Source organism: Apus apus, chromosome 4 (assembly GCF_020740795.1).
Source record: "Apus apus isolate bApuApu2 chromosome 4, bApuApu2.pri.cur, whole genome shotgun sequence".
Classification (NCBI taxonomy): Eukaryota; Metazoa; Chordata; class Aves; order Apodiformes; family Apodidae; genus Apus; species Apus apus.
The window spans coordinates 32,642,255-32,666,333 of record NC_067285.1 but is presented as its reverse complement, the minus strand read 5'-3'; the positions used below and the strand labels follow the sequence as shown (position 1 = coordinate 32,666,333).

Genomic DNA, 24,079 nt, shown 5'->3' with positions numbered 1-24,079 from the left:
ATTTGCATCTTAGTTCACAAACTGCTTATGGTTGCATCTTTTGAGTTTAATAAAGGAAGTAGTTTGTGTTACTGGTGAAATGGGAAGTCTGTTGACACTGGCTTTAGCATAGCATGTTATTGCCTATTTTGAAGTATTTATTCAAAGTGTGTATTAGTGCTGAAGGTAGTATTACAGCAGAGGAAAATGCTGAACACTTATATTTCTGAAAATGAACCCTAATGAGCTCTTAAATTCCCTGCCTTAACTATTAAAAAATAGTGTATTTGCAGAGCCTTCAATAGAAGCAGTGTCCATAAATTGAAATCTAAACCTTTGCCAGCTGGAGTAGTCTGTTGACTTGAGAAGTCAGAAGCAATTTGCTATCAAAGCATAAATAAATGTCTGCAGGAGGAAAGACCCTGTGTTTCCAAAGTGGCACTGCAAATGAGCAGTGTATGTGGGAATGTTGGCAGAGAGTTTATTACAGTAATTTGCTTATGCCAAGGATACAGGCCCCTTTGTTGGTGTCTTTGAGTAGGACTTCAGAGTCCTTGATGTATCATTTTTAATGTCTACATTCTGATGAGCTATAAATGACCAACCTGTTGATCTATGTCAGCGATACTTTTCAGATGTTGGAAACAAAAATGTTAGTGCTCCAAGAGGCACTTCATGTTCATTTGGGCGAGCTGCTCTTGTAATCTCCCTGGAAGTTACTGTGATGCTCTCCTGCATTTTATTGGAGTATGGATAAAATAAAACTGTATAACTCATAATGAAGGGGCTGTATTGAAAGGCTGTCTCAAAACCATGGGGAAAACTCTCTACTCAGCAATTAACCTGGAAAACCTTCCACTTACACGTGATGGAGGCTGATAACATCTCTTTCAGTGAAGATACTCTTTTGTAAGGTCTGTGATAACAGTTGTTGAAGAGTTTAAACTGAAAACTCAAGTGATGTATGCTGTACTGCTGTGTGTGTGCCTTAAACGTTAGTAAAAACTTGCCTGTATTGTCTTGTAAACTGGAATACTATGAATTTTCCAACTAGAAATAAAATGTTGGGATTTTTATTATCCTGTTCCATGAGCTTCTTAATTTATGAAGCAACAATGGAAGTTAGTCTAAAATGCATCTGTCTCATACTCCTACTGAGAAAAAAAGTAAAAGCTGAGCAACACTTCTGCTTAGAGAACAGAAAATCTGCTCTACAATTCTAAATAAAACATAAAATTTTATTTCTAAAGACATAATTATTTAGATGTTGGATTTTGTGTTTATTTTTGATACAGGTTATTAATGCTGCTTTAGCTCTTGCTGCCAGACCAAAAAGTCAAGTTGTGAAAAACAACATGGAGATGTATAGGAATACATGGGAGAATCATATCCATGTTCTTACTGAAGCTGTGGATGATATAACAAGTATTGATGATTTTCTTGCTGTGTCAGGTATGACAGTTTTCAGAATTTGGTTGTTTTATATGCTTTGAAAACTTTTCATAACATTTCAGCAGGACACCAACGGAGATGATGTTGTGTAAGGTTTTGTGAAGCTGTTTCTTCTGTTTAAAATGCACCCACACAGTAGATATTTCTCCTCTGCAAAATATTGAGCTGGGTAGAAGTTATTTGAGTAAATTAGGTGCATGAAGCAGAGTGGGTTTGCTACAGTGGTGCATTTATTCAACCTTGTGGGTTCATTTAGTTTCTAAAGTTTCTAAATCCCATCTGCAGCTTCTTCTGGAAAAGGAAGTACGTATCAGTGTGCATATCCATAAAGCAGGAGCTTCTCACAATACTGTTTTCCAGTTACTGTGGAATGCACTGTAGCATTGCTGAAATTTTCAGCATTATACGTATCTGTTAAATGTACTTGAAATTTTACCCACTGGAGAGACCAGTTCATTTGGTGAACATAAACAGTATTTACTGAAGCAGTGAGCGTCTTCAGTATTTAATCAGAAGACAGAGAACAGTTGTGTGGTTTTGACTTGTCTTAAGTTAGTGTAACATGGACGGGAAGGAAAAACTTGTTTCATCTTCATTAAATGTGGTTTAACTTTAGTGCTCCTTTATGGCCAGCGAGCCCTGCACTTTCCTTGGGCATGTTCATTGGGCTTAATTGCAATTGTTAAGATTATTACTTTATGCAGCAATATAGAACACAAAGAGTCTTGCAGGTGTCAGTAGTTTGAAACCATTGTAAGTGAAGCCAGAACTAAGTTCATTTGCCCAAATTGTCCTCATTAAATGTGAGAGTGGACTCGTGTCAAAAAGGGGGCTTAGCTTGAAGGTTCATTGCTTTAAAGCTTACTTATGTTAAAAAAACCCCAACATGTTTACTGCTGGACTAGAGTTCACATAACTAAGAGTTTTTTTCTTGTGATTGGGGTGTGGATATTACAGTGCAAAAACTATAACCAGAGATGACTGTTCAGGCCCTTTCTGGGTCTGCTGGTGCTAAATACAGACTTTTTCTCATAGCATGGATGTTCTCTTTGGTTTACAATGGGCAGTTGGCATACCTAGTGAGAGTTTGTTATTCACTGAGCTACTTTCCTACATGTATCTCACTATCTTAGTACAGAAAAAAGTAACCAGAGGGTTATTTTTTCTCCCCCTGTCTAAGTTAGTCTTTAGTGGAAGCAGACTGTCAGTCTAGGAGATTGTAACTCTTTCCTGAAATTTCTGCAGGTATTGCTAGACCTGTTAATAAAGGGGTGAAACAAATAAATTGCTAATGAACACATGAATCTCTTCAATCTACTGTGAAATTTTCTGAGTTTTAAAATTCTTCTTTCAAATTCATTGGGCTAAATGTTCCTTTTTTAACTGCATAGCTGTGGTTCATTTAAATGGCACATTTCAGATATTTTTTCTTGAAGGAATAGTTAGACATTCAAATAATAATTGGGGGGCAGGGAGTATCTGTCTTTGGGCAGCTGCTCATTTCAGAGTAGACTCCTGGCTTTTTGATGTATTTTATCTTCTTTGGTTGAGTACAGCTGAGTTATTTGCAATATTTCACAGGAAGTAAAAGCAGAAACTGTAACTTTGGTAGCTGTGTTATGTAGGCCTACATACAATGATGTCCAAAAAAAAAAACATTCAGATATTTGCTCTGAACCATGTGTGGAGCATTTCCTGTAAGCTTTGGTAAAACCATTTGGCACATGTTAAGATAATGTGTTTAACTTCAAGTGTCATACTTGTTTTTGAGTGATCTGCTGAGTAGAGAGAATTAGCTCTATCCCAGTGAAAACCAGGATAAAACCATTTGCATACAGGGCAATTGTGTCTCTCCTGTTGTGATAAATGTACTTCTCCAGTGCATTACTGGGGGAAGGAGAAATCTGTGGCAGATAAAAAAGCCTGGATTAGAAGCCTTGGAAAGGTTGTTTATTTGTTTTTGGTTTGGTTTTGGTTCTTTTGTTGCTGTTTCTGTTGCTGTTTTCGTTTGGTTGAGAGTAGAAGTGCTAATGTGACATGTATTTTATGTGCTAATAATGCCGTTCTTATTTTTCAAAGTGTATTGCTATCTCTTTTTCAGATTTATCTGTCCTCATGACTTTTTTGTTGTTGTTTCAGCTGTATTTTATCCTTTCTATTTGTGTATGATCCTGTGTTCAAATGAGAACTAGCACTACAGAAGACAAGAGATGAAACTAGGTCTTTGCAAGTGAAAAAGAGGTCTGATTGCAAAAATCCAGTTGAAATGATGTTCTATTACTTATGAAGAAAAGCAAGAGTTAATGAACTGTATTAGAAAGTGTCATTGCAATTATGAAACACTATAAATGACAATATCATTGTTCACAGATTTGTTATACCTTCTAAGAATAGAGAAGCAGTCTCAGCTTACCAGTTTTGGATAGTTCATTTATGCAAGAAAGAATGTGGGTATTAATCTTTATAACTCACATTAAGTTTAAAAATGCTGTCATCTATTTGTTATGATGTGAAGTTTTTAGATTCGTGTAAGTCAATTGAAGTGTGCTATTGCATTTGATGCATGCATTTCCAGGAAACTAGTTTTTATATGCTTGTAATGTTGTTTATGTTGGTAAATCATAAGTTTTATCCTCAAGTCTGCTGTCATAAAGTGACTCTTTAATGTCTCTTTCCTGACACAGTGAGGCTGGAAAAGTTGTGTAATTGCACTGACATGGTAAATGCAATTTTGAAGTATTTTCAATGCTACTTTTTGAAGTAAGAGACCAGTTAAATCTTTTAGTCCAAGAGTTAACTTCTGCAATGACTATATAGGTAAGAAAATCGCCAGAAGTATGCTTGTATATACAAAATACTCAAGACCTGTAAATTTTCTATGCTGTTGTCTTCTTAAAGAGGTTTATTGACAGATCTCTGAGCTGCATTTCTCTCCTCTTTTCAGTGTCCTCGCCCAAACTTTGATTATTTCACCTAATGATTCTTCCCTCCAGCATTCCATTCCTTCTGAATTTTTCTGTCATATTTATAATATCATTGTTTAAATCCTTATAATATTACCTTCTGTCTTGCCAAGATAGAAATATTGTCTTTTCATAAAAACTTACCTTTGTTCATCTCTTTTCTCATCCCTCCTCATGTATGAATAAATCCTTCTCCTTCATATACTGCATGCAGATAACATAGACCCTTTCTTTTTCTGTTATCAGTGTAATGAAGTCTTTGCTCTCTGCCCTTTCAAATACCTTCTTAAAATACTTCTGCAGTGCCTTTTGACTCCTGTCATCTCATCTACACTCTAAATGAAATTTAATTTTTGTTTTGAAAGGTAAATGCCTTCTAAGTAATGGGTAATAAGTCATTAGACTTGGAGATGGTTTTGTCTGATGTCCAGTTTGTTGTTTCTCTACAAGAAATTCTTTTACTTGCCATTTACCCAATGGAGTGATAGTAAGTGGAATAATTTCCATCTTTGCTTCAGGTAAGGGGTTGTATAAACTCCTCTGCCATTTCCACTGCTCAATTGATAGTGGTCAGTTTGGACATCTGCAGTAGAATGTGGAGAAGATGTTGGTTTTAGTGTCATGAACAGAAAAATATCCTACAGTGTATACAGAGGTGACACACAATTCAACCCATTACAGAAGTCAGGCTGAAGTGGCTTTAATAGGTAGATAAAGACTTCTGAGCCTGCTAAGGAAGTTCTGTGACAGGACTAAAGAATCATTCAAGCTGACTGGAGTGGGCAAAAGGGAATAATCTTTTAACTGAACAAATGGTGCGATGCAGTTACTGCTGGCAAGAGGGAAAAGAGCTGTAGTTCACCTTCCTGTAGTGCTCTCGTTCTGATGTTATGTACAGACTTTCAGGGGAGATCCAGGGAAGTTGCATGGCTTTTCCCCTGACTGGAGTTGAGAAGAGCATGCTCCAAATGTGCAGTGTGCAAGGGATTCGCTACAAATCTGAAATTTTGCAGATTAGTCCTCTTAATCCTTTCATCAGAATCTAAGAATATGTTAAGTCTTTGCAAGCTTAATAGGACACAGTGAGTTACCTCAGTGTTAGAGCAGAAGTTGCCTTTTAATGTAAACCTGTGTCTTCAGAAACTGCTTCAGAAGCTACTTTATGGAAAGCAGCAAAAGAAAGCTGTTTTTGTGGGTGCAAATGGTATTATGGCCCCAACAAAAACAAGAGGTAATGGACCACATTTTTTTTTAACTTCTGTTTGTAGCTTTTATTGAATTTCAGTGAAGTTTCCCTAGTTTAGCACTAGCAAAAATAAACAGGAAAAAAAGTAAACTTCCGTTGTTTGGGGTTTTTTTGTTTGTTTTTGGGGTTTTTTTGTTTGTTTTTTGTTGTTGTTTTGTTTTTTTTTTTCAAAGGTCTGGTTCTGAGAAATTTATTGATAACACAGAGGGAGCAAATATGCAGCCTCACTTCTTTCCTAATCTTATAGTTTTAGATCTGAACCTCTGTTGCTGCTGTAATTTCTACAGTTGGAAGAGGTCTTTAACAGTTGATTAGGAGACAGGGTGTCGGATGAACTTTATTAGCATGTACAAAAAAGCAAAACAGAACAGAATTAAAGAATAAAAGACATGAGAATTCTCATGTTCAGTTATGTGTGATCCAAGTCTTGTTCTTTCTTTGATCTTAATGAACATCAAAGTTAAAGTAATGGAAGACTTAAGTAATATTCATCTACTGCAATAAAATATAAAAATTCTACTGGGCAAAACCCTTCTCATTTGAATCACTGAAAGAAGAATGCAGTTGATCTGAGTCAGAGCAACTGAGAGTAGATTCATGTAAATCTATTTTCATAAGTTGTTAGGAGTATATATGAAGGAAGACAAAATTCAACACAAAAGTATATCTGTACCTTGAAATGAGGTTTTTTATTTATAGGTAATCACCATACATATTGAAAACCACCTGTAATATGCCCTGTATTAAAACTGAAAGCATGTTTTCATGTTAAATTTTTCAGTTTTATACACATTCTTTGACAAGTAGAGTGGAGAGCTCTGAGCCTTTTTAAAATGTGAAATAGTACACTACTAAATTGAATTGGAAAAAAGTGTATGTATGTGTACATCTATATCTGTGTTCTGTATGTGTACACACACACACACACAATGATATTTGACCTCTCTGAATTACTGCATGGCTTTTCTCAGCTGCTGGTGCTGTCTGGAGTAAAGGCCTCATGGGTGGATGCCCTGTGGTAATGCAGTAGTTGTGTGGTGAAGTTTATGATTTACGAGTCAGAAAGCAAACTCTTTCTTGTAATAGAAAAGGCTTTACGTAAGCATTTCATATTTACTAAATTGAGTGACTGGAAGTCACTATTATGAGAGACAAAAATAACTGTAATTTAAGTTTTTACATTTAAAAATCTTTTTGTTTTCAAGTATTTCAGTACATTAAACATTTTAAGTAGATGGAAACCAAAAATATTGTTATTTACATAATAACGTTTCAAAATATTCAGACTATATATTGATGTTCCAGACATTGCTTCAGAAAAAATAGGTCGCTTTCTTAAGAATATAGTCACCTGCTTTTACTGAAGTGCACATGTAATTATCCTCCCCCTGCTTGGGTTTCACTGAAGCACTGAGGAGGGACAGAAAAGTTTTCTGTAGCACTAAACCAGAGTTCTTGAAAACTTTTAGAAGAAAACCCTGCCAGCAAGGCCTTGGGCACTTAGACTCATTAACTGAATTTCATAGCTGCTCAGTTTCTGGTTTTTAAGTGCTATTTTGTTTTATAACTTTTGGAAGAAACTGTGTGGATGCAGTCTTCAACTGTATCTCTGCCTGCACTGTCTGTTTTCCTAGTAGGATTTCTGTGAATTTCTGTTGTGTGATTAGTTGCAGGCATTTGCTGATTTAAGTTTGGTACAGTTCTTTCCTCTCTTATTGGTCATAAGTAGATCTGATTTCACTGAGCAGTTCTGTTGCCCTTAACACAGTTTAGCCTTAAGAGGACTTAAATTATGGGGATCATAGGCTTACCATATAGTTCTCTCTGAATTAAAATAAAGCTGCTATTTGCTGTAAATAATATTTCATTTCCTTTTTTTTTTAACAAAAGCAATTCTTAAATAGTTGATTTTTTTTTCCCACATCTGATGAGCATTTCTTCTTCAATCTACTGCTGAATGAGTTTCCTAAATTTAATTTAGTCTTCCATTTTTTTCATCTGTACTCAGTGGACACAGATGTGCTCACTGAAGAGATTTTTGGTAGAGCTTCACTTGTTATGGATGATTCAGTCTTTCTCTCCCGAATACAGAAAAAGCTTGTTGAGATTAGACTAACAAAAGCTTTTATGAATTCTCCCCTTAATATTCCAGTCTGATGTGTTGCTGGTTGGTAGCTAGGTTTCTAATAACTTCTGAAGTTTGCTTTTTCAGATCTGTAGCAGATTCCTAGCATTTTCCAGTCTTGTATAATAAAAGCAGATCTTTGCTATACTTCTCTAAAATGACTTTGAATCATGCTGTCCTTTCAGTTCCTCTGACTTTTCCCATTCCTAACATACGATTTTATGTAACTGTGTTTCCAGTTTTTTTGTAATATTCTCTGAATATCACACATTCTTTTTTATCTCTGCCCTATAGTTGTTAGTCTGCTGTTGAACCATTATTCTTTATTGTCCAGTATCACATTCTGTATAAAAGACATTCTTAAGAAATGGCTTTCTTTATGATACATGTCATTTTAATTTCATCATATTAATTTATCTAGTATTGTGTCATAGTCTACACAGAGCTGCTTTTTTGTTTGGGTGCTCAAATAATCTGAGACAGTTACTTATAGCTGTCATTACAGTCTGAGAACAGGAACAAATGAACTGGATGTTAATGAAGAAGAGAAGAGAAAGCTTTGTTGTTTTGTTTTAGTAAAAAGCCCTTTTTCCTTGTTTGAAACAGAAGCAGTGAACATCAAGGTAAAAATAGCTTAGGATTTAACTTACACTATTGGTGACTTTTTGAGAGAGAAGGATTCTGAGCACCAGAGTAAATTAACATAATTCACCCTGTCCAGCTCTGTTCATTCTGTCTGATAACCAGAGGTCGTGGTTCATTTATGAGCTGTGTGATGACCCCCACTGCTTGTCACAGCCAGCACTGAAATTGGTATCCAAATGAAAAATGCAGTCATTGCTCCAGGTTCAGGTGCTCTTCTGCTGATGGATTGAGAGGAGAAAGAGAAAGAGGTGTTGAAAACTTAGATTATTCTGCCTTTGGGTTGGGGTCAGGTTGTGCTGGAATCATCTTGAATGATTTCTTCATTTTTTTTGTTATATATCAGTTATTTACTAAGTGCAGGAATTGTTAAATACTGCAGGAGAGAAACATTGTATGATAAAGAAGTTAATTAATGTAAGGGAAAACAGCCTGTTCACTGTTCATTTCTGATGTGTATACATTTGCACAACGTATAGGAACAAATTCACAGTTTATTCTTAGATTATCTTGTGCTTGCTTTATTTACCTAGAGTGACTGATACATGTTGATGCTCTTTCTTGTAAGAACTGATATTATTTTCCCTGTGTTAATTCCCAAGTTTGGACGGCAAAAAGCAGTGTTTGCTGCCCAGTTGTTTGGATTGAATGACAAATTCTGGATAGGACACAACTGGAAGGAGAGTGGAGATTAGACAGGATGGATTTTTAGCTCTTTGTATGTTATGACTTCCTGCCAAAATGCAGGTTCTATTTCTCATGGCATCATCTGTCCTTCACTGCACTAATTCAGTGTCAAACAGACTGTATTTTTGTGCTTTTTAAGCCATTAATAAAGAATACATGTGTTAGATCTGGAATTTTTATCTTCTGCACACACTAAGTTGTAGAACTTAAAGTTATATATACTCATGACATGAGCATTGTTGAGAAGTCATTGCAAAAAATTTTGGAAATCAGTGACCTATTCATTGAATTATTCTTCTGATCTCTGCTTTGATGATAGCCTGGAACTTCCATGTGTAAAAAAATGGCTACAAGTATGAGCCTAGACATGGTAAGAGCTATTTGTAGAGGTGCTATTTATAATTAAAATAATTGTAAAGATGTAGAGGCAAATGGTGGAACATTCAGAAATGCCGAAACTGTTTTGATAGTTCAGTAGAAGAGAATGCCTACATTGTTTGATGCCTTTTGACTACTCCAACTCTTTAAAATCCTGTTCCTCCTTATTATTTCTCATATTCCACTGGAACTTTTAGATATGCTGGCAAATTTATTTAATGCCAACTTCTGAAACTCAGTTTAAAAAGGTGGTATCCAGTGTTGTAGCATTGTGAAGTTTAGAAAGTGTTATATGATTTCTTCTCACTTTACTCCTAAATCTTCTCAGTTCTCTAGTACTGTGCATTTTGACTGAACATTTCCCATTTCCTTCCTGTCCCACCCCAAAATCTACTAATTTCTTTCCTTTGGAGTTTATCTTCTAAAACTTGGAGTCTCCTTCCTCCTTACACTCTCATCCTCATGAAAAAAGACCCCAAACTTTTACAGTGTTCTAGTGCATTGGGAGTAAGGCTGTAAAACTTAGATGCTTTGTCTGTTAATTTAGTGGGACAAGCTGCAAACAGGAACAGTGTATGACATGTCTGCATTTTTTTCAGATGCACTGAATTCTGTGTGGTTATATTCACTACTTTAGGAATGTGTGTTAACTTAAATCTTTCTGAACACCTACACTAAACCTACATTAAGGAAGGTGCTAGTCTGAGGTTATTGCAGTTCAGGTACGTCTCCAGGCAGAACTACCCTCGTGCTCTTCGACAGAATACACAGTTGTGCTTAAGCCACTTAAGAAGTGTTGGATGTAATTTGTGTTTGTCAGATGAGTGTGCTATTTTGGTGTCCTGGAGGTTTTGCCTGTTGCCTCTGGAGTTCGATCTTTTTCTTAGGCTTTTCTGTTCTGCGTTTAGAAAATTTGCCTGTGAGCAGCAAGTGTTGTCTTACAGCAGCAAATGAGAAATCTTTTCCATTGCAGAACAGCTTACATAGAGACCGCTCAGTAGATTTTAAGGAGCATCACTGAAGAAATTATTTCTTTTCTGCTAGATAATAGGTAATTGTAGGGAGAGTGAGGACTGTTGAAACATCTCTAACTTTACTACTTTGCTGTTGTAGTACTCTAACAAAGTACTGTGAACTCATCAGAGCCATGAAGAATACTGTTAAGGCTGTTCAGTTCAAGTCAAGCATCATGGCAATTACAGGACTGATAGGTTAGTGCATTTTTATGTGTGATTGAATTGCTGTAGGTAAAGCTCTTTCATCTCTGATTTGAATTACTCTCCATTTATGGTAGTTGAACTTGTGACTGTTGTAATTGAGCAGACAGGTAATATATGAACCCACGACTTGGTTTTGGTGAGATTGTTCCTGTTAACTGCACTTGCTTTTTTATTAACCCCTAAAGGAAAAAAAAAAACAAAACAAAACTGGACTGTTAATAGATCACCAGTTTTTGAAAAAAATAATAAAAAGTGTAAATGAAGTTCAAGCCACATCAAAGGGAGCAAGTGCATACGTTTGTCATTAGCTTAAAGTACTCGGTGGCATAGTAGAATGAACTACAACTATGGAGATGCCCTTTGACCATCAGAGGTCTCTACCATTATAGCAAGATTTAGTGGTCACCTGTAATTTCTTTCCATTATCAAAGCCAGCAGAGGCCAGTGCACTGCTGGAACATGTGTGTACTTCCCTTAAATTCCACATGCAGTTTTAATTCTAAAATCTTGCACAACGTATTGCTACACTTACCTACACAAAGACATCTTGCTTGATTTTCATAAGTTCATATATAAGCACAAATTGCAAAATATTTGGCCTGTTGATTGTGTTGCCATGGAAAATCCAGCTTGTTCCTTGTCCCTGATTGTTTCTGCTGCTGGACGATGTGAGAGTCCTTTAAGCCTGTGCAGAGAGGGTCTCTTTCAGGGTGAGTCCTGAGTGTTAGTGGTGCCTCATAGCTCCTGGTGTTTCATGGGTTAACAGCGGATTTTGTTATCCAGTGTCTCCTGTGTGTTCCTTTGTGAATGTGATCTGGATCATGCTGAACTTGGAGTAAACTGCAATCACACTAGAACATCTCTCATGTTGTAGAATGCAAAGTGGAGTCTGAAGTTTCTTATAAAAACCTTTTAGTTAAAAAAAACTAACCACAAACCCCAAAGACCTCAATGACCAAACATATTACTTAAGAGTGGGAGAAGGTTTGTGTTACTCCTTGCAAAGAAAAACATTGTAATGACCATTTACTAATACTATCCTTTTTTTCTTTGTGAGTACTGAAAAGCTCTTACTTGGGACTCTAGGATTAAGAGAAGGTGCTCCATAATGCTTGTTTGGAAAGCTGAGATCATACTTCTTTTAGCCTTGTAACATTGCTACATCTTCTATTATGTCAAAAAACCACACTTGATGAATAGCACTTAACTACAATGAAACATAAGGCCAGGCCTCAGTCTGTGAGTATTTATTGCATCAAATTTTAGATTTTGATCAGGTTCACGTCTCAGATTACTTTGGACAGTTACAATCATTAAGATGGCAATCTGGACAGCTGATGTCACTCAAAGTAGGCTGCAGAATATACTGTGTATACTTGGGCAAGAAGTGAGGTAATTATTCAGATTTCTGGCTTCCTTATCTGTCTTGATATAGTTAGTTTTCCGTTAATGGTTCGGAGTCCTGTTGTTTATTACTTTTTTCCAGTCTGTGTAGCATAGTCATAGATGAATGCATCAAAAAAAATTGCCAATCATAGATTCACTCTTAGCTATGGAGATAGGGGAAAAAACAAGATGCTATTCAGACACTCCAGATGAAACCTAATGTTTTCATGCTGTCTTTTTGGCATCTGCCAAACCCTCACCTGGAGCGTAAGGAAATGGCTTTGAATTTTTCCCTTTTTGATCAAGACTAAAGGTTTGATGTGTGTGTCACTGAGCAGTTTGCTTCTGCTGCTGTAGCTTTCATCAGTTTAATGACCCATGTGAAAGTTCTGTCAAAGCCATCATACGACTTTGCCCTTGCTGGGCTTATCCTCTGCTATCCTCTACTGTCTCCTCCTCTTTCTTTTAACATATTTGTCTTGCATAACATTATGTAACACTTGTTTCGACAATTTAGATGTGTATTTGGTGAAGAAGCAGGGGCTTTTGGGTTTAGTCCTGCTGCTTACAGAGATGGATGTTTTCAGATGGAGGTAAGAACAAGAACTGTTAGCAGCATTTAAGATGCAGCCATGTCATGGATTATGCTGGCATAGTAAAACCCTTTTTTCTTTACTGTGAGGTTTTCCCAGGGAGATCCTAGCATTGTTTACCTTTAATCATTGAGCTGGCAAGCCTCTAGAATTTTCTTAACTGATTCGAAGAAATTTCTGTGCTTAATAGTAGTAAATAATCTATAGCTCAGTACTTGATATAGACTTAGGGCTGCTTTTTCACTATACACATAATTTGAGTTTATTGACATTGGTCTGTTTCATTGATCACTTGGTACTGTGATAGCCATTTCAATTCTTTGTTGTCACCTTTGTCTATCCTAAATGAGAAAAGACAAACTCTCTTTTGTTACTTCAGTCCTCTCTTTATATATTGTTTCTGAAAGTATTTGATCACACAATTTCAGAACCAACCCCTGTGGAACCACTGGCTTACATAATTGTGAAAGCTGTCTGCTTATTTCTGTACCTTGTTTGCCATGTAAGAAGTAACACCTAGGAAAATCTGTCATCCCATGCCATTTCAGAGTTGTCCAGGAATAATAGTTAAAAGACTATTTTGAAAGCCTTTTGGAAATCCAGTCTGTAATTACCAAAATAATCACTTATCCCACAGTTCACTTTAAAAATCTCCAGTTTGTGATACACATGGCTTTTTACTTGACAAAGCTATTTTAATTCTTCTTAATTATATCACATTCAGATCTCTCTCTGTTCTATTTCATATCATGTTCATACCACCTTACCCAACAGAAATAATATGTTTCTGTTTCCCCTGGTACCAAATGCCGTAAGAGTTATCACCATATTAGTAAATTTTTCTTACTCTTTTATCAAGATTAATAGAACCTAATAGGTTAAATGTTACAGCTGGTAGTTGAACCATTGGTTTTCAGTTTCTTTTAGAGGAAGGTCTTGTTCCTGGAAATTGGTCGATGCTCATTGTATCAGTTTTGTTTTACCTGAAAATGGAGTGTTGCCTCCTACATGGCTTTGATATGTGTATCCTTGCCCCAATATCTGTGTATCTCTGATACACGGATCTAAATGCAAGTTACTCTGCCAACACTGATTGCTTAGACTCAAAGGCAAACATTATGGTGGTGTTAAAATTCTTAGATAATTGATGCATTCTTAGGGACTGCTTGTTTAAGTATGCAGTATCATAGACACTAAATTGGACCATGTATCTCATGCCGATTTTGGGAAACCATTTTGGCAAATGTTCCCTCATTAAGACCTGCTATTTCAAATTAGTAGCTGTTTCTAATTCAGCATTTCCTTCAGCTGTTGCTAAGGTTATGGGAATGTTTCAGAGCTGAATGAGGGTAAGAGCAAATCAGATGTGTGAAGTCATTGAGTAAGTAGGCAGGGCTAAGGAGCCAGGTAGTGCGCTTGAGCATTAGATTTAACAGTTGGGATTATTAAAATTCTATATCCACAAATTTAAATTTCGTATTGAATTCCTTCTAACTTTTTACTGAATTTCAGTCAGTTGTTGCTGAGACACAGTTATCTTGGAAGATTTGCTTCTTGTCACATCTTGCAAACTACTGACATCCTTTTCCTGAGTTTTGAAGGCTGATGTATTTGGAATTCAGTTGGTATTTGATCTGGCTGAGTTCAGATTTGGCAGCCTTTAGAGCATGGTCTAAGATGCATGGCTTTGATGCAGACTGGGATTAATTTTTTGTGTGTTTATTTCCTAACAGCTTGGTTGCTAATAGCTTCCCAGCTGCAGCTGTGGCAGTAGCTTTTAATGGTTTTTTGCAGCTTTGCAGGAATTGTTTTGCTTGCTTTGTGTCATGAGGCCTGTTGGAAACATATACAAGTGTTCTAAAAAATGTTATCTGAATAAGCACAACAAAATTATGAGAAAAGATTTTTCATCAGTGGCACTAGGAGTTGAGAGTCATGGTGCGACTCTGGTGCACGATGCCAGACTTTTTGTTTGTAGGATATGCTTGAAAAGCTTCACCTAGGAGAGCAGGTTCTGGTTGTGTTCTGAAACTTCTGGTGTCTGCTTTTACTACTGCGTTAGCCAGCCAGGCTACCATGCGTGTCAAACTCATATTTTCCTTAAAAATGAAACTTGATAAAACAGACCTACATACAGGCACAAGATGAGTGGAAGCTGATAGTTGAATGTGATGCGTTCCCCTAAGGTCCCCTCTTGTGAACTGGGTAACAAGCAGTAGGATACTAATGAGATTTTCTTGGTGGTCAGAAGGCAGCCTACTCGTTGGGAGCTCCAGCAGCTGAGTAGCACATGTGCCTGTTTGCTACAAAGCTGGGATTCCTTAGCAGGTCAGAGGGAGGGGGGAAAAAAGCAGTAGGGGGGGGGGAATCAAAGAAAGTGCCTGATATAATTTGTGGGTTGCCTAAAGTCTGACTTGTGCATCCAAATTTTTGTTGTAAGTTTAGCAGATATTTTAAATTTGGTCCCAGAAATGTAGGTGCATGGTAGTGAAAAAAATCAACTAAATAAAATTGCAAACCTTAATCCCTTCAAAACCCAAAAAATGCCCCAAACAAAACAAAACCACACCCCCACCCCCAACAACAAAGATGATACCAGCTTATACTTAAGTGGAAAAACTGATCTAACGTAAAGCAAACTTTTCTTTCTGCATGTTTGATACCTTGAGAAGTAACTATTTTGAACAGTAAACAGTGCAATTCGCAGATGGGTATAATGCTTCCACAAGGAAAATTGACAGACTATCACAGATTAGAATTGATAATTTTTGTAGGGAGGCTTTGGAGTCTTCTGCCCAAGATTATTTCTTCTCAAATGTTTTTTGTCTGTTAGTGTTTGTCCTATCTGTGGATTCGCTATTGCATTGAACAGAAGGATTAGGTCTTCATCCCATATTCAATATAGCAGGTACAAAGTTGATACAAGATAATATTCTCAGGAAGTCAGTGTTTTCACCTGAGCAGTTAACTGAGAGTAACAACTATTGTCTTTCAACAGGATTTTACAATTACAAATGTAATAGCTACAATTTAACATAATATCATCTGCTTTGTTACATACATTGTAAAACAAGTAACACAAAAGGCTTTCAGTTACATACCTAATATAGTAGAGGGAAACAGATGATAGATTTTCTTGTTTGTCAATCTGAGTCCTCCCCTGCCCATCCAGGAAATGAAATCTTTTGAAGGTGCTAAATTGACAACCTGATCCAAAGACAGACAAAGAGTATTCCCTAGTAATTACAAATTTCTTTTATGCTTTGATCCAAACCAGGAAGACTGCCAGCTCTCTTTATTCTATGGCATCTGCTCTACAGTTATGCACTAGGATATCAGCTATGCATTGATTTTTAAGATAGGTGCTGTGAGCTGTTTCTCTGTAATCTGGCTAGTTATTTCACTGTTCAAAAGACTTTAATTTCCAATGAAATAAGGCTGGTGCTCAGTGAAAAACTTTGTGTATTTCATGGCACAAACAAATTCCATTAGATAATCTGTTATTCAGAAAACATAGCTTTTGCCATTTTAGACTTATGGATTTATGATTTATCAAGGCCTTTCTGAGTTTTTAAGTGGTATTTTCATGAAGTTAGATAATATTTTAGCTAGATTTGGATTTTGAATGCAGAATTCAGAAAGCAATAATAAATTTTCCATTTCTCAGCCATAGAAGGGCAGAAAACAGATTTATTTATGCCCTGTTTAGGGCCAGCTCATATTTCTCCTAAAGCAATAAAACTGCAGACTTCAGCTTTTCTGTTTTGGCAGCACAAATGATACGGAAAATTGAATCCCTGCTTTCATAGCCCTGAGAATACAACTTTTTGTGCTTTTTTTTTTTTCCACACTAGTCTCTAGCTACTTTAGTTCATCAGCTGTGCAAACAACTCTTCCTTCAAAAGGGACAAGTGGGGCACAAAAGATGAAGCAAAGGCTCGTGGAGCATTTTGTGTATAACACAGTCTTCTGCTCAGATGCTGAAGGAGAATCCTCTATTACAGTCTAGAATTCTCCCCCAAACAGCTCTGGTAGGCTGTTGAAAAGCTAATGGGAATGAAGAATGAAGTGGAACATTCCAAAGAAAGTCTCTCCCCTTTTGTAGTTCATCCACTGGAAAAAGAAGCCTCCCAGAATTTTTACCCAAGGTTTATAAGGGTGACAGAATGGGAAACTGTCTCCTGCATTTTTTGAGAGGGACTGCTCTGAGGAGAACAGTAAATTCTGTCGTTGTGTACTGCTGTGTAAATGAAGGAAACAGGCCCAGACTGAGTATAAAGAAAATAATTTTCCTGTGTATTTTCTGAACTGAATGCCACATACTAAGGAAAACGTGACATGATTCTGTAAGGCAAACAATTCTCCGTTATCTTGTAGCTCAAGGGAAGAGTGAAAAGTAATTATTATGTCTAAGATAACAAATAGAGGAGAAAAGTCTCAGTGCAGGCTGACAGTCAGTGGCAAATGTTCTGAAGTATTTTATGACCAAATCTGTAAAAGGACTTGCTAATGTGCAGAGAAGGTGTGTTTCAGGAATCTGAAGAGTCAGGGTCTGTCAGCCTTAGTTCATGCTTTTTTTGGCTGGCAGCTTTTACTGTTTTTTTCCCCTCTATATCATAGAATCATAAAATCATTCTGGTTGGAAGGGGACATCAAGATCTAGCCCCATCCTACTGCTCACAGCTGGGCCCACACTGAATTCAAACTAAGAACAGAGATTTTACAGTCTCTCTGAGCAGTGATTTTGGTTTTTTTTCTTCCCCTCCCCATCACATCCTTATTGGCTTCCTTTTGACTGTTACCTCTGATTCACCAGCCTCACACCTCAGTGAAGAAATGGAAGAGCAGAGTCAATTAACCTCTTAATGCAAATTGAAGGTTACCTGGCAATGTTCTTCCAGCATGTTGTCCTCACTAGAACTTCAGTGTCTAAAAAGTGGTATAATAGATGAGAGATGCATGTTGATTAACTCATGGCTTCTTGGATCTGTCTGGAAGCACTTTGTGTATTAGTTGTAAATGTATTTAAATGGTGGGGGCATTTTTTGCAGCAGCTTAGCAGAGCTGGGTATTATAATGCAGGTCTATTGAAGTATTACTTGCTGTGAAGGAGAAAGGGAGGCTGTTTGCCAGTTGCTACAGTCGTGGTAAGATGCAAGACATGTTCCGTGATAATTCTAAGGAGCATAGCATTGAAGCATTGGTTTGTCTGCAGTAATTGAGGCAAAAAAAGGTCTTCTAGTCCTGTGCTAGCTAGTTTCCTAGTCTAGGCCAAATGGCCGTGTCAGAAGGGTGTGTTTGAGATGACTAGACCAAACGAAGAGACAAGTTGTATGAGTGCATGGCCACCCCTAAGTGTTTCTGGAGGATGGTGTTTCCTTGGTCTTGTAGCCCAGGAGAGAACTGGGATATGTAGATAGGGAAGTGACCCTTACCTAACTGGATATACTTATATCTCTTTCTTCTGGCTTCTCTTTGTCTCTTGCCTATGGAAGTGTCCATGCTTATGGTGTACACTTCCTCTGCCTTTCCTCTCTTCAGATCCTTATCTAGACATCAAGGTAGCCTGTATGCTTTTACAGTGTACTTGCTTGTTTTTAGAGCTCTTGACTGCTGGCTTTTGTAAAGATCTAGAAAAGGAATGAGACTTAAACATGCTAAGAGTTTAAGACTGTGCTTCCTTCATTTCCCAAAGATCCTGGAATATATCTGGATGCTGAATGAGGAAGCTGACAATCCAGGAACCTGTCTATATGCTGAATTTTATGCCCACGAAATTGAGGGCAAGGGTTCAAGCACAAGCAGTTAGCAGATCAAACCAACCACATCTTATTGTAATCATGTTAAAATGAATGAGGGAGAGAAATTAAACTCTAAAAAGGATTAATATTGCTTTATAGTTCTCCCTCATGCAGAAAGAGAAATTTTCTGTAATCTGAAACCTTCATTAGCCAATTAAACTGATTGTTTTGCACTGCCAACTCTGTAATTAATAGACACTTTAAGAAACATTCTTATTTTCAGAGCTGCTTTTTTGGTGGTGATGTGGTAGGGGATTTTTTGGTGTTGTTTTTTTTTTTCTTCTTCTTTGCTATCTTGAGTTCAAATGCTAACATCTTGGAATCATTTGAGCATATGAGAATGGTAATGAACCTTAAGGAGAGGCTGCCAACTTAATCAACTCTTTGTTCACCCTAAGGTAAAATCGAAAAGAAGGACACACTCCAGTTAGTATTTTCTGTGAGCAGAACTGAAATTAATACTTGAGGCTGCAGGTTGAAGTTTCTAAAAACATAATAAGGAAATTAATTTTACAGTTTTAAGTAATGGTTCCCTTTATCTGCACAAGTCATTTGTAGGGACTTGCACAAATAGTGATAGATTCTAAAGAACTTGTAGTATCTTGCCTAGGTGGTGCCTTTATGCTATATCCTCTTTTCTCTGCCCACAGAGAAAATCTTCATAATCTTTATCTTCCTTTTCATCATTTCAGTCATCTTCCTTTTCCATCCCTATTCTTCTGTTGTGTTGTAGCTGTTGTCTTGCAGCCTCCAGCTCACTGTTTGAGATAGCCACTATATTTTTCTGTTTATGTCCTTTGATATAGGACACTTAGATTTTACCTTTCTCCAGGTTAGCTCGCTGTTTCCTGGAGCTCTCTGGCTTACTTCCCAGGCATGTTGTTCTCTCAGGAGAATTTGTCCTGGCAGCCTAGTACCCATTAACATGAGATGTACTGCTTAACTCGGGAGGCTTTTCATGCCTGTGTTTCTCTAAATTTGAGTTCTCTTGGCATCACAATTCTGCTTTCAGGAAAAGATGATAGTGGTGGCACCCCACCCTTTCTTGGTGTTGTTTAGAAGTAATAATTAATTTTGTCTAGCAACCAAAACCAAGAAGATTTGCACGTTTCTCTGCATCAGTTCATTTCTGGTCTCCACGGGCAATTCATTCAGGTGTTTCACCATGCTCATCATGAAAAATTATTTCTTTTTCCCTACCATAAAGTCCTAAGCTTCCTTTGCTTCAGCTTCTGACCAGTTGCCTGTTGGCATATTTGTCCAGGTTGTCAGGGTTGCTTTGGGTGGCAGCCGTGTCCTTTAGAGCACCAGCTACTCTGCCTATATGATATCACCTTCAGACTTGCTGAGGATGCATCCTGTGTTACTGCTCAAGGTATTCATGAAGAAGTTAAATGGTATCAGCCTCAGCATAGAGCCTTCTTGAAGAGCAGCTGTCATAACTAGTCCCTGGTTTGACTTTAAACTACTGACCACACCTCTGTGAGCCTGATGGTCTGACTGCTGCTTCATCCATCTTGTTGTTCACCCAGCCAGATGCTATCACTCTAGTTTTTCTGTAAGAAGACTGTGGGAGGCTCTGTCAAAAATGTTCTTGAAGTAGACAAAAACCAGTGCATTCTGCTCATCCCCAGAGCCAGCCTCTCATCACTGAATGCAATCAGTTTGACCGTGCCTGATTAGCCCTTGGTAAATAAATGCTGTTTGTTCCTAATCATCTTCCAGTCCATCATGTGCCTGGAAATGCCTTTTGTGAGGTCTTGTGCCATAATTTTTTGAGGAACTGAGGTGAAACCTTAGGTGTAGCTTTCTGGATCCTCCTCTTGCTGATTTCAAGATGGACATAAAATAGATATTCTTGTGCATTTTCTATTATAGCTGTATATGTCTAAAACCTGAGTGTTTCAGAAGCACTTTGTGTGCATTGGAGCAAATTTCAGAGGATTGAGAATCCTGCCTCTCTGTACCACTCTTGGTCTGAGACGGAATTTACAGTGTTTTCAGCTGAATTAATAACAAATATTAAAAATTATTAATTAGTTTTGGCAGATAAAATATATTTAGTCAATACAGTCAGAGTAGAAAGGATACGTATTTTCCTTGTTCTGAGTAATTATTTTTCTCCACCTTTTTATTAATTTAAAATTTTGGCTATTGAAGTTGCCAGAGACCTGAAACATTAAGTGATTACCAGTAATTTCTTTTTTGAAAAGTGACAAAGACACTACTGTGCTTCTAGAATCTAGATATTATATTAAAATATCCCCAAGTGCCAAGAAAATCTATTTAATAAGATTGCTCATGGAGATTTAGCCTTGAGTATTCTCTGAAATTGGATATGTAGGAAGAAGGAGGGTGGGAAATGCAGTTCATTTTGTGTGTGTGAATACAGGAGAAGTGATAACAGGGAATTGGTTACTGGGACTTGCACCTTCCACTTCAGTGGTCTTGTTTTTAACTTTGGCACCAGAAATAAGTATGGACATAATAACTGTTTGCTTTCTAATATGTTTTTGGGGTTCACCAAGGCCTTATGAGTCTGTGGGAGCATGTTTTTTGCCATACCAGGTAGCGCCATTATTGGAAAACTTGGAGTCATTTTCTAAGAAGCACTGTAAGCTGCCATGTCCAGGGAATTGTAGTGGTCTGAAAGGAAGTTTTACTTCTTGTACCAACTTCCTTTGCTTCCCATTTTATCATGCCAACAGATGGTAAAAGACATAAATCATTTTGGTCAGGCAAAACTGCCATGAAATACACTTCTACATCTATTTTCATGGTTAGGATTGAAAGGAAAGTATGTTTCATTTTCCATATTGTGTACAGGACACCAACAAATTGACTTTTGTAATGCTGCTTCATGCATTTCCTAAATCTCTAATTTTCTTTTTCTGTTGATGTCTACGTTTGGTCCAAAATATTCTTGAACTGAGCAGAGAAACTTTAATAAAAATTGCTTCAACTGAGACCTTATCAGTGCCAAGTGGAGTGGAAGGGCGTCACCTGTCTTTTGCCTAAGATGATGTTCAAAGGAAGAGCTATTGATTTTGTTCTAGAGACAGTCTGAGTCATGCCTTTGATTAAGACAGCTTTATTATCCAGTGGTTAGCTCAGCTGAGATGCAGTTTTTGGCCAGTACAACCAACACCAAGATCCCAAAGAAAAATCAGAAGGTACAGGGCACCACTCATGATAATTGCTGTGGTGACGGTGGCGATCTGACCATTTCTTTAAGCACCCATCAATCCACTGTTAGAATTAATTTTTATGCTAGATGCTCTGATTCATGACTAAGAGGTGAAATATCCTAATCTTCATTTTCTGCTTTGCAAAGTAAGATATCTCACAAGATAACCAATTAGATTAGTTTTTCCGTTGTGGAGATTTCACTTGGTAGATTCCATAAGAGCCCTACTTTTTTATTTACACGAGACTTAAACCCTTCAGGTATTGTTGTTGCTGAACAATTAAAGGGCAATCTATTCTTCACGGAAAGGCCCTTAAAGTGGAGGTTGCATTGTCCACTTCTGTAATTGTTTCTGTTAAAAATTGGACAGTATTAAACCTAAAGCAACATTGACCTGTACAGTTTCAGTCTAGACATAACTGTGGCAGCAGCAGTGGGGTTTTGATCGTCCATCTCTGCCTTCTGTCACCCCTCTCTTTCCTTCAGTGCTTCAGCCTTTTTCAACCTTGTACACATTCACAAGCCGGATTGTTTGGAAGCCTCCCACTGTGGAAAAGCCCACAAGGAGAGATGCCTGAAAAAAGGAAGATGAGGTACTAACCTGTATAGCACAGGGTAGTCCCTGGAACACCTTTGTGCATCTTACCATTTGTCCCTTTCTTTCACAGTTTCATGTGAATGTGCTTGGCATGGATGGAACTGACAGTCATTATTCTTCCATTGCCCCACTGCCGTGTAGATGAGTGTAGTTACAGACATTCACAGACTGAAAAACAGAGCTAAGTCACTACTATTAAACTGTTCTTTTTCTGCTGACTTTGGAGTTTGGTGGCATGTACCTGAAAGGATATGAATGTTCCGTATTGACAGAGGCATTCTGTGATGTAGCAGTTTGATAAACTGAACTAGAATTCATCTTTTTTTGCATAGATGGAATCCCCAGATTCCATCATGCCAGACACAGTTAGCAATTCAGGATTACCTCATGGTGTGTTTTGTCTGTCCAAATTACTCTAGTTATCTAGTTCATTGTATAACAGAAAATGTCATTTAATACTGACAAACTGAATGGCAGCCCTGTGAGCTGACAAGAAACAGGTAAGCTTAGAATTGTTTCATGGCTTAGTGCAAGAGAAGTTTCACAGTGCTGTTTCAGAAGTTTGAGAACATCTGTTGTATCCACATTGTGCATTTCTGCTGTTCTTGTATTCTCTTATCTGAGAGACAAAGCAGATTTCACATTGGCTTAGGAAGGAAAAGCCTGTAACAAAACTAAATGTGAAGCTTTTAAGAAGTGTTTACATATTAAAGCCATAAACGTAGTATCTTTTTATTTGTATTTCATACTATAACACTTTATAGCAGAGGTTAAATTTTATATTGACATTACTTTGCCTGAAAAAAATGGAATATGCCCTTCAGCATCGGGGCTATAGAATGCTAGAATACTAATCTATATTACTGATATAATACCAGCATATATTACTGTCTTCTAGATTGATCTGAATTCTCTCTGTCCTGTTACCCTTTGGTTTTATAACCAGTCTGTCTTTAGGACCTGTGCTTTCTCCTTCATCTCCATCCTTCCTGCTGATGCTTTTTTCTATTACTATATATATATTTGAGTATCAAAAAGTAGTTTGTTAAATACAAATATTTGTAAAATAGCATTTACATCTTTACTCTTGCCATTTGAAAAATGTTGAGAAAATTAATGTTTAGAAAAATAGAAGGGTGATCAATTATTTTAGAAGGATTGTATAATGCTTTGCACCCTTCACATTTGTCTACGTGTTCATTTGTGATGTGTCAGCCCAACAGTTGATTCCATCAGTATTTAAGTGACCATTTTCTCCTTGTGCTTTCCTCTAGCCACATCTTCATTCTCTTTTTGAACTGTTGATGTTATGCATGGGTGACTTGGAGATGCATATACACCATGCTCATGTTGTATTGATGTGTGTTATAATAATTTATCTTTTCTGGCTGTTTTAGACACAAGACTCCCTTTGGTGGGGTCATTACATTACATAGAGCTGAGAGAAATAGCAAAGAAAGGTTCAAGTTAAGTGTCTCCTCTGTGCTGAGTGTTTGGTGCCTTTTAGTGTGGAAGTGTGTCAAGCAGCTCAGTTGGTCTTGGCATAGGGCAACTACTGCCAGTTTAAAAAAAGAAAAAAAAAAAAAAGAAGTCCATGAAAGTGGAAACAGCAAAAGCAACTTTGCAGTTCTACCTGTAGTAGAGGTGACTGCCAGATATAAAGGTTTGTTCTGTAAGGAGGACAAAATCAGCTTAATTTCATCTCCCATCCTTAGCAAAGATGCTGCTGGGTACCTCTTTGGTTGACCATACAACATACACTTCAGTTTCCAGCTGTTTCTTTGTCTTAACTTTATAAACTATTGGAGAAGCCCTGTGAATG

General features: G+C 37.3%; 1 protein-coding gene across 8 annotated transcripts in view; it reads left to right on the top strand.

Annotated features, from left to right (window-relative positions):
- CTNNA3 (catenin alpha 3) overlaps positions 1–24,079 on the top strand; it is a 424,834-nt gene that overhangs the window by 301,796 nt on the left and 98,959 nt on the right. For all 8 annotated transcript variants that reach the window (XM_051618547.1, XM_051618545.1, XM_051618546.1 and 5 more), the window contains one exon: positions 1,275–1,431. In XM_051618547.1, coding sequence (XP_051474507.1) covers positions 1,275–1,431 — 157 coding nt within the window. The remainder of the gene's footprint in view (positions 1–1,274; positions 1,432–24,079) is intronic.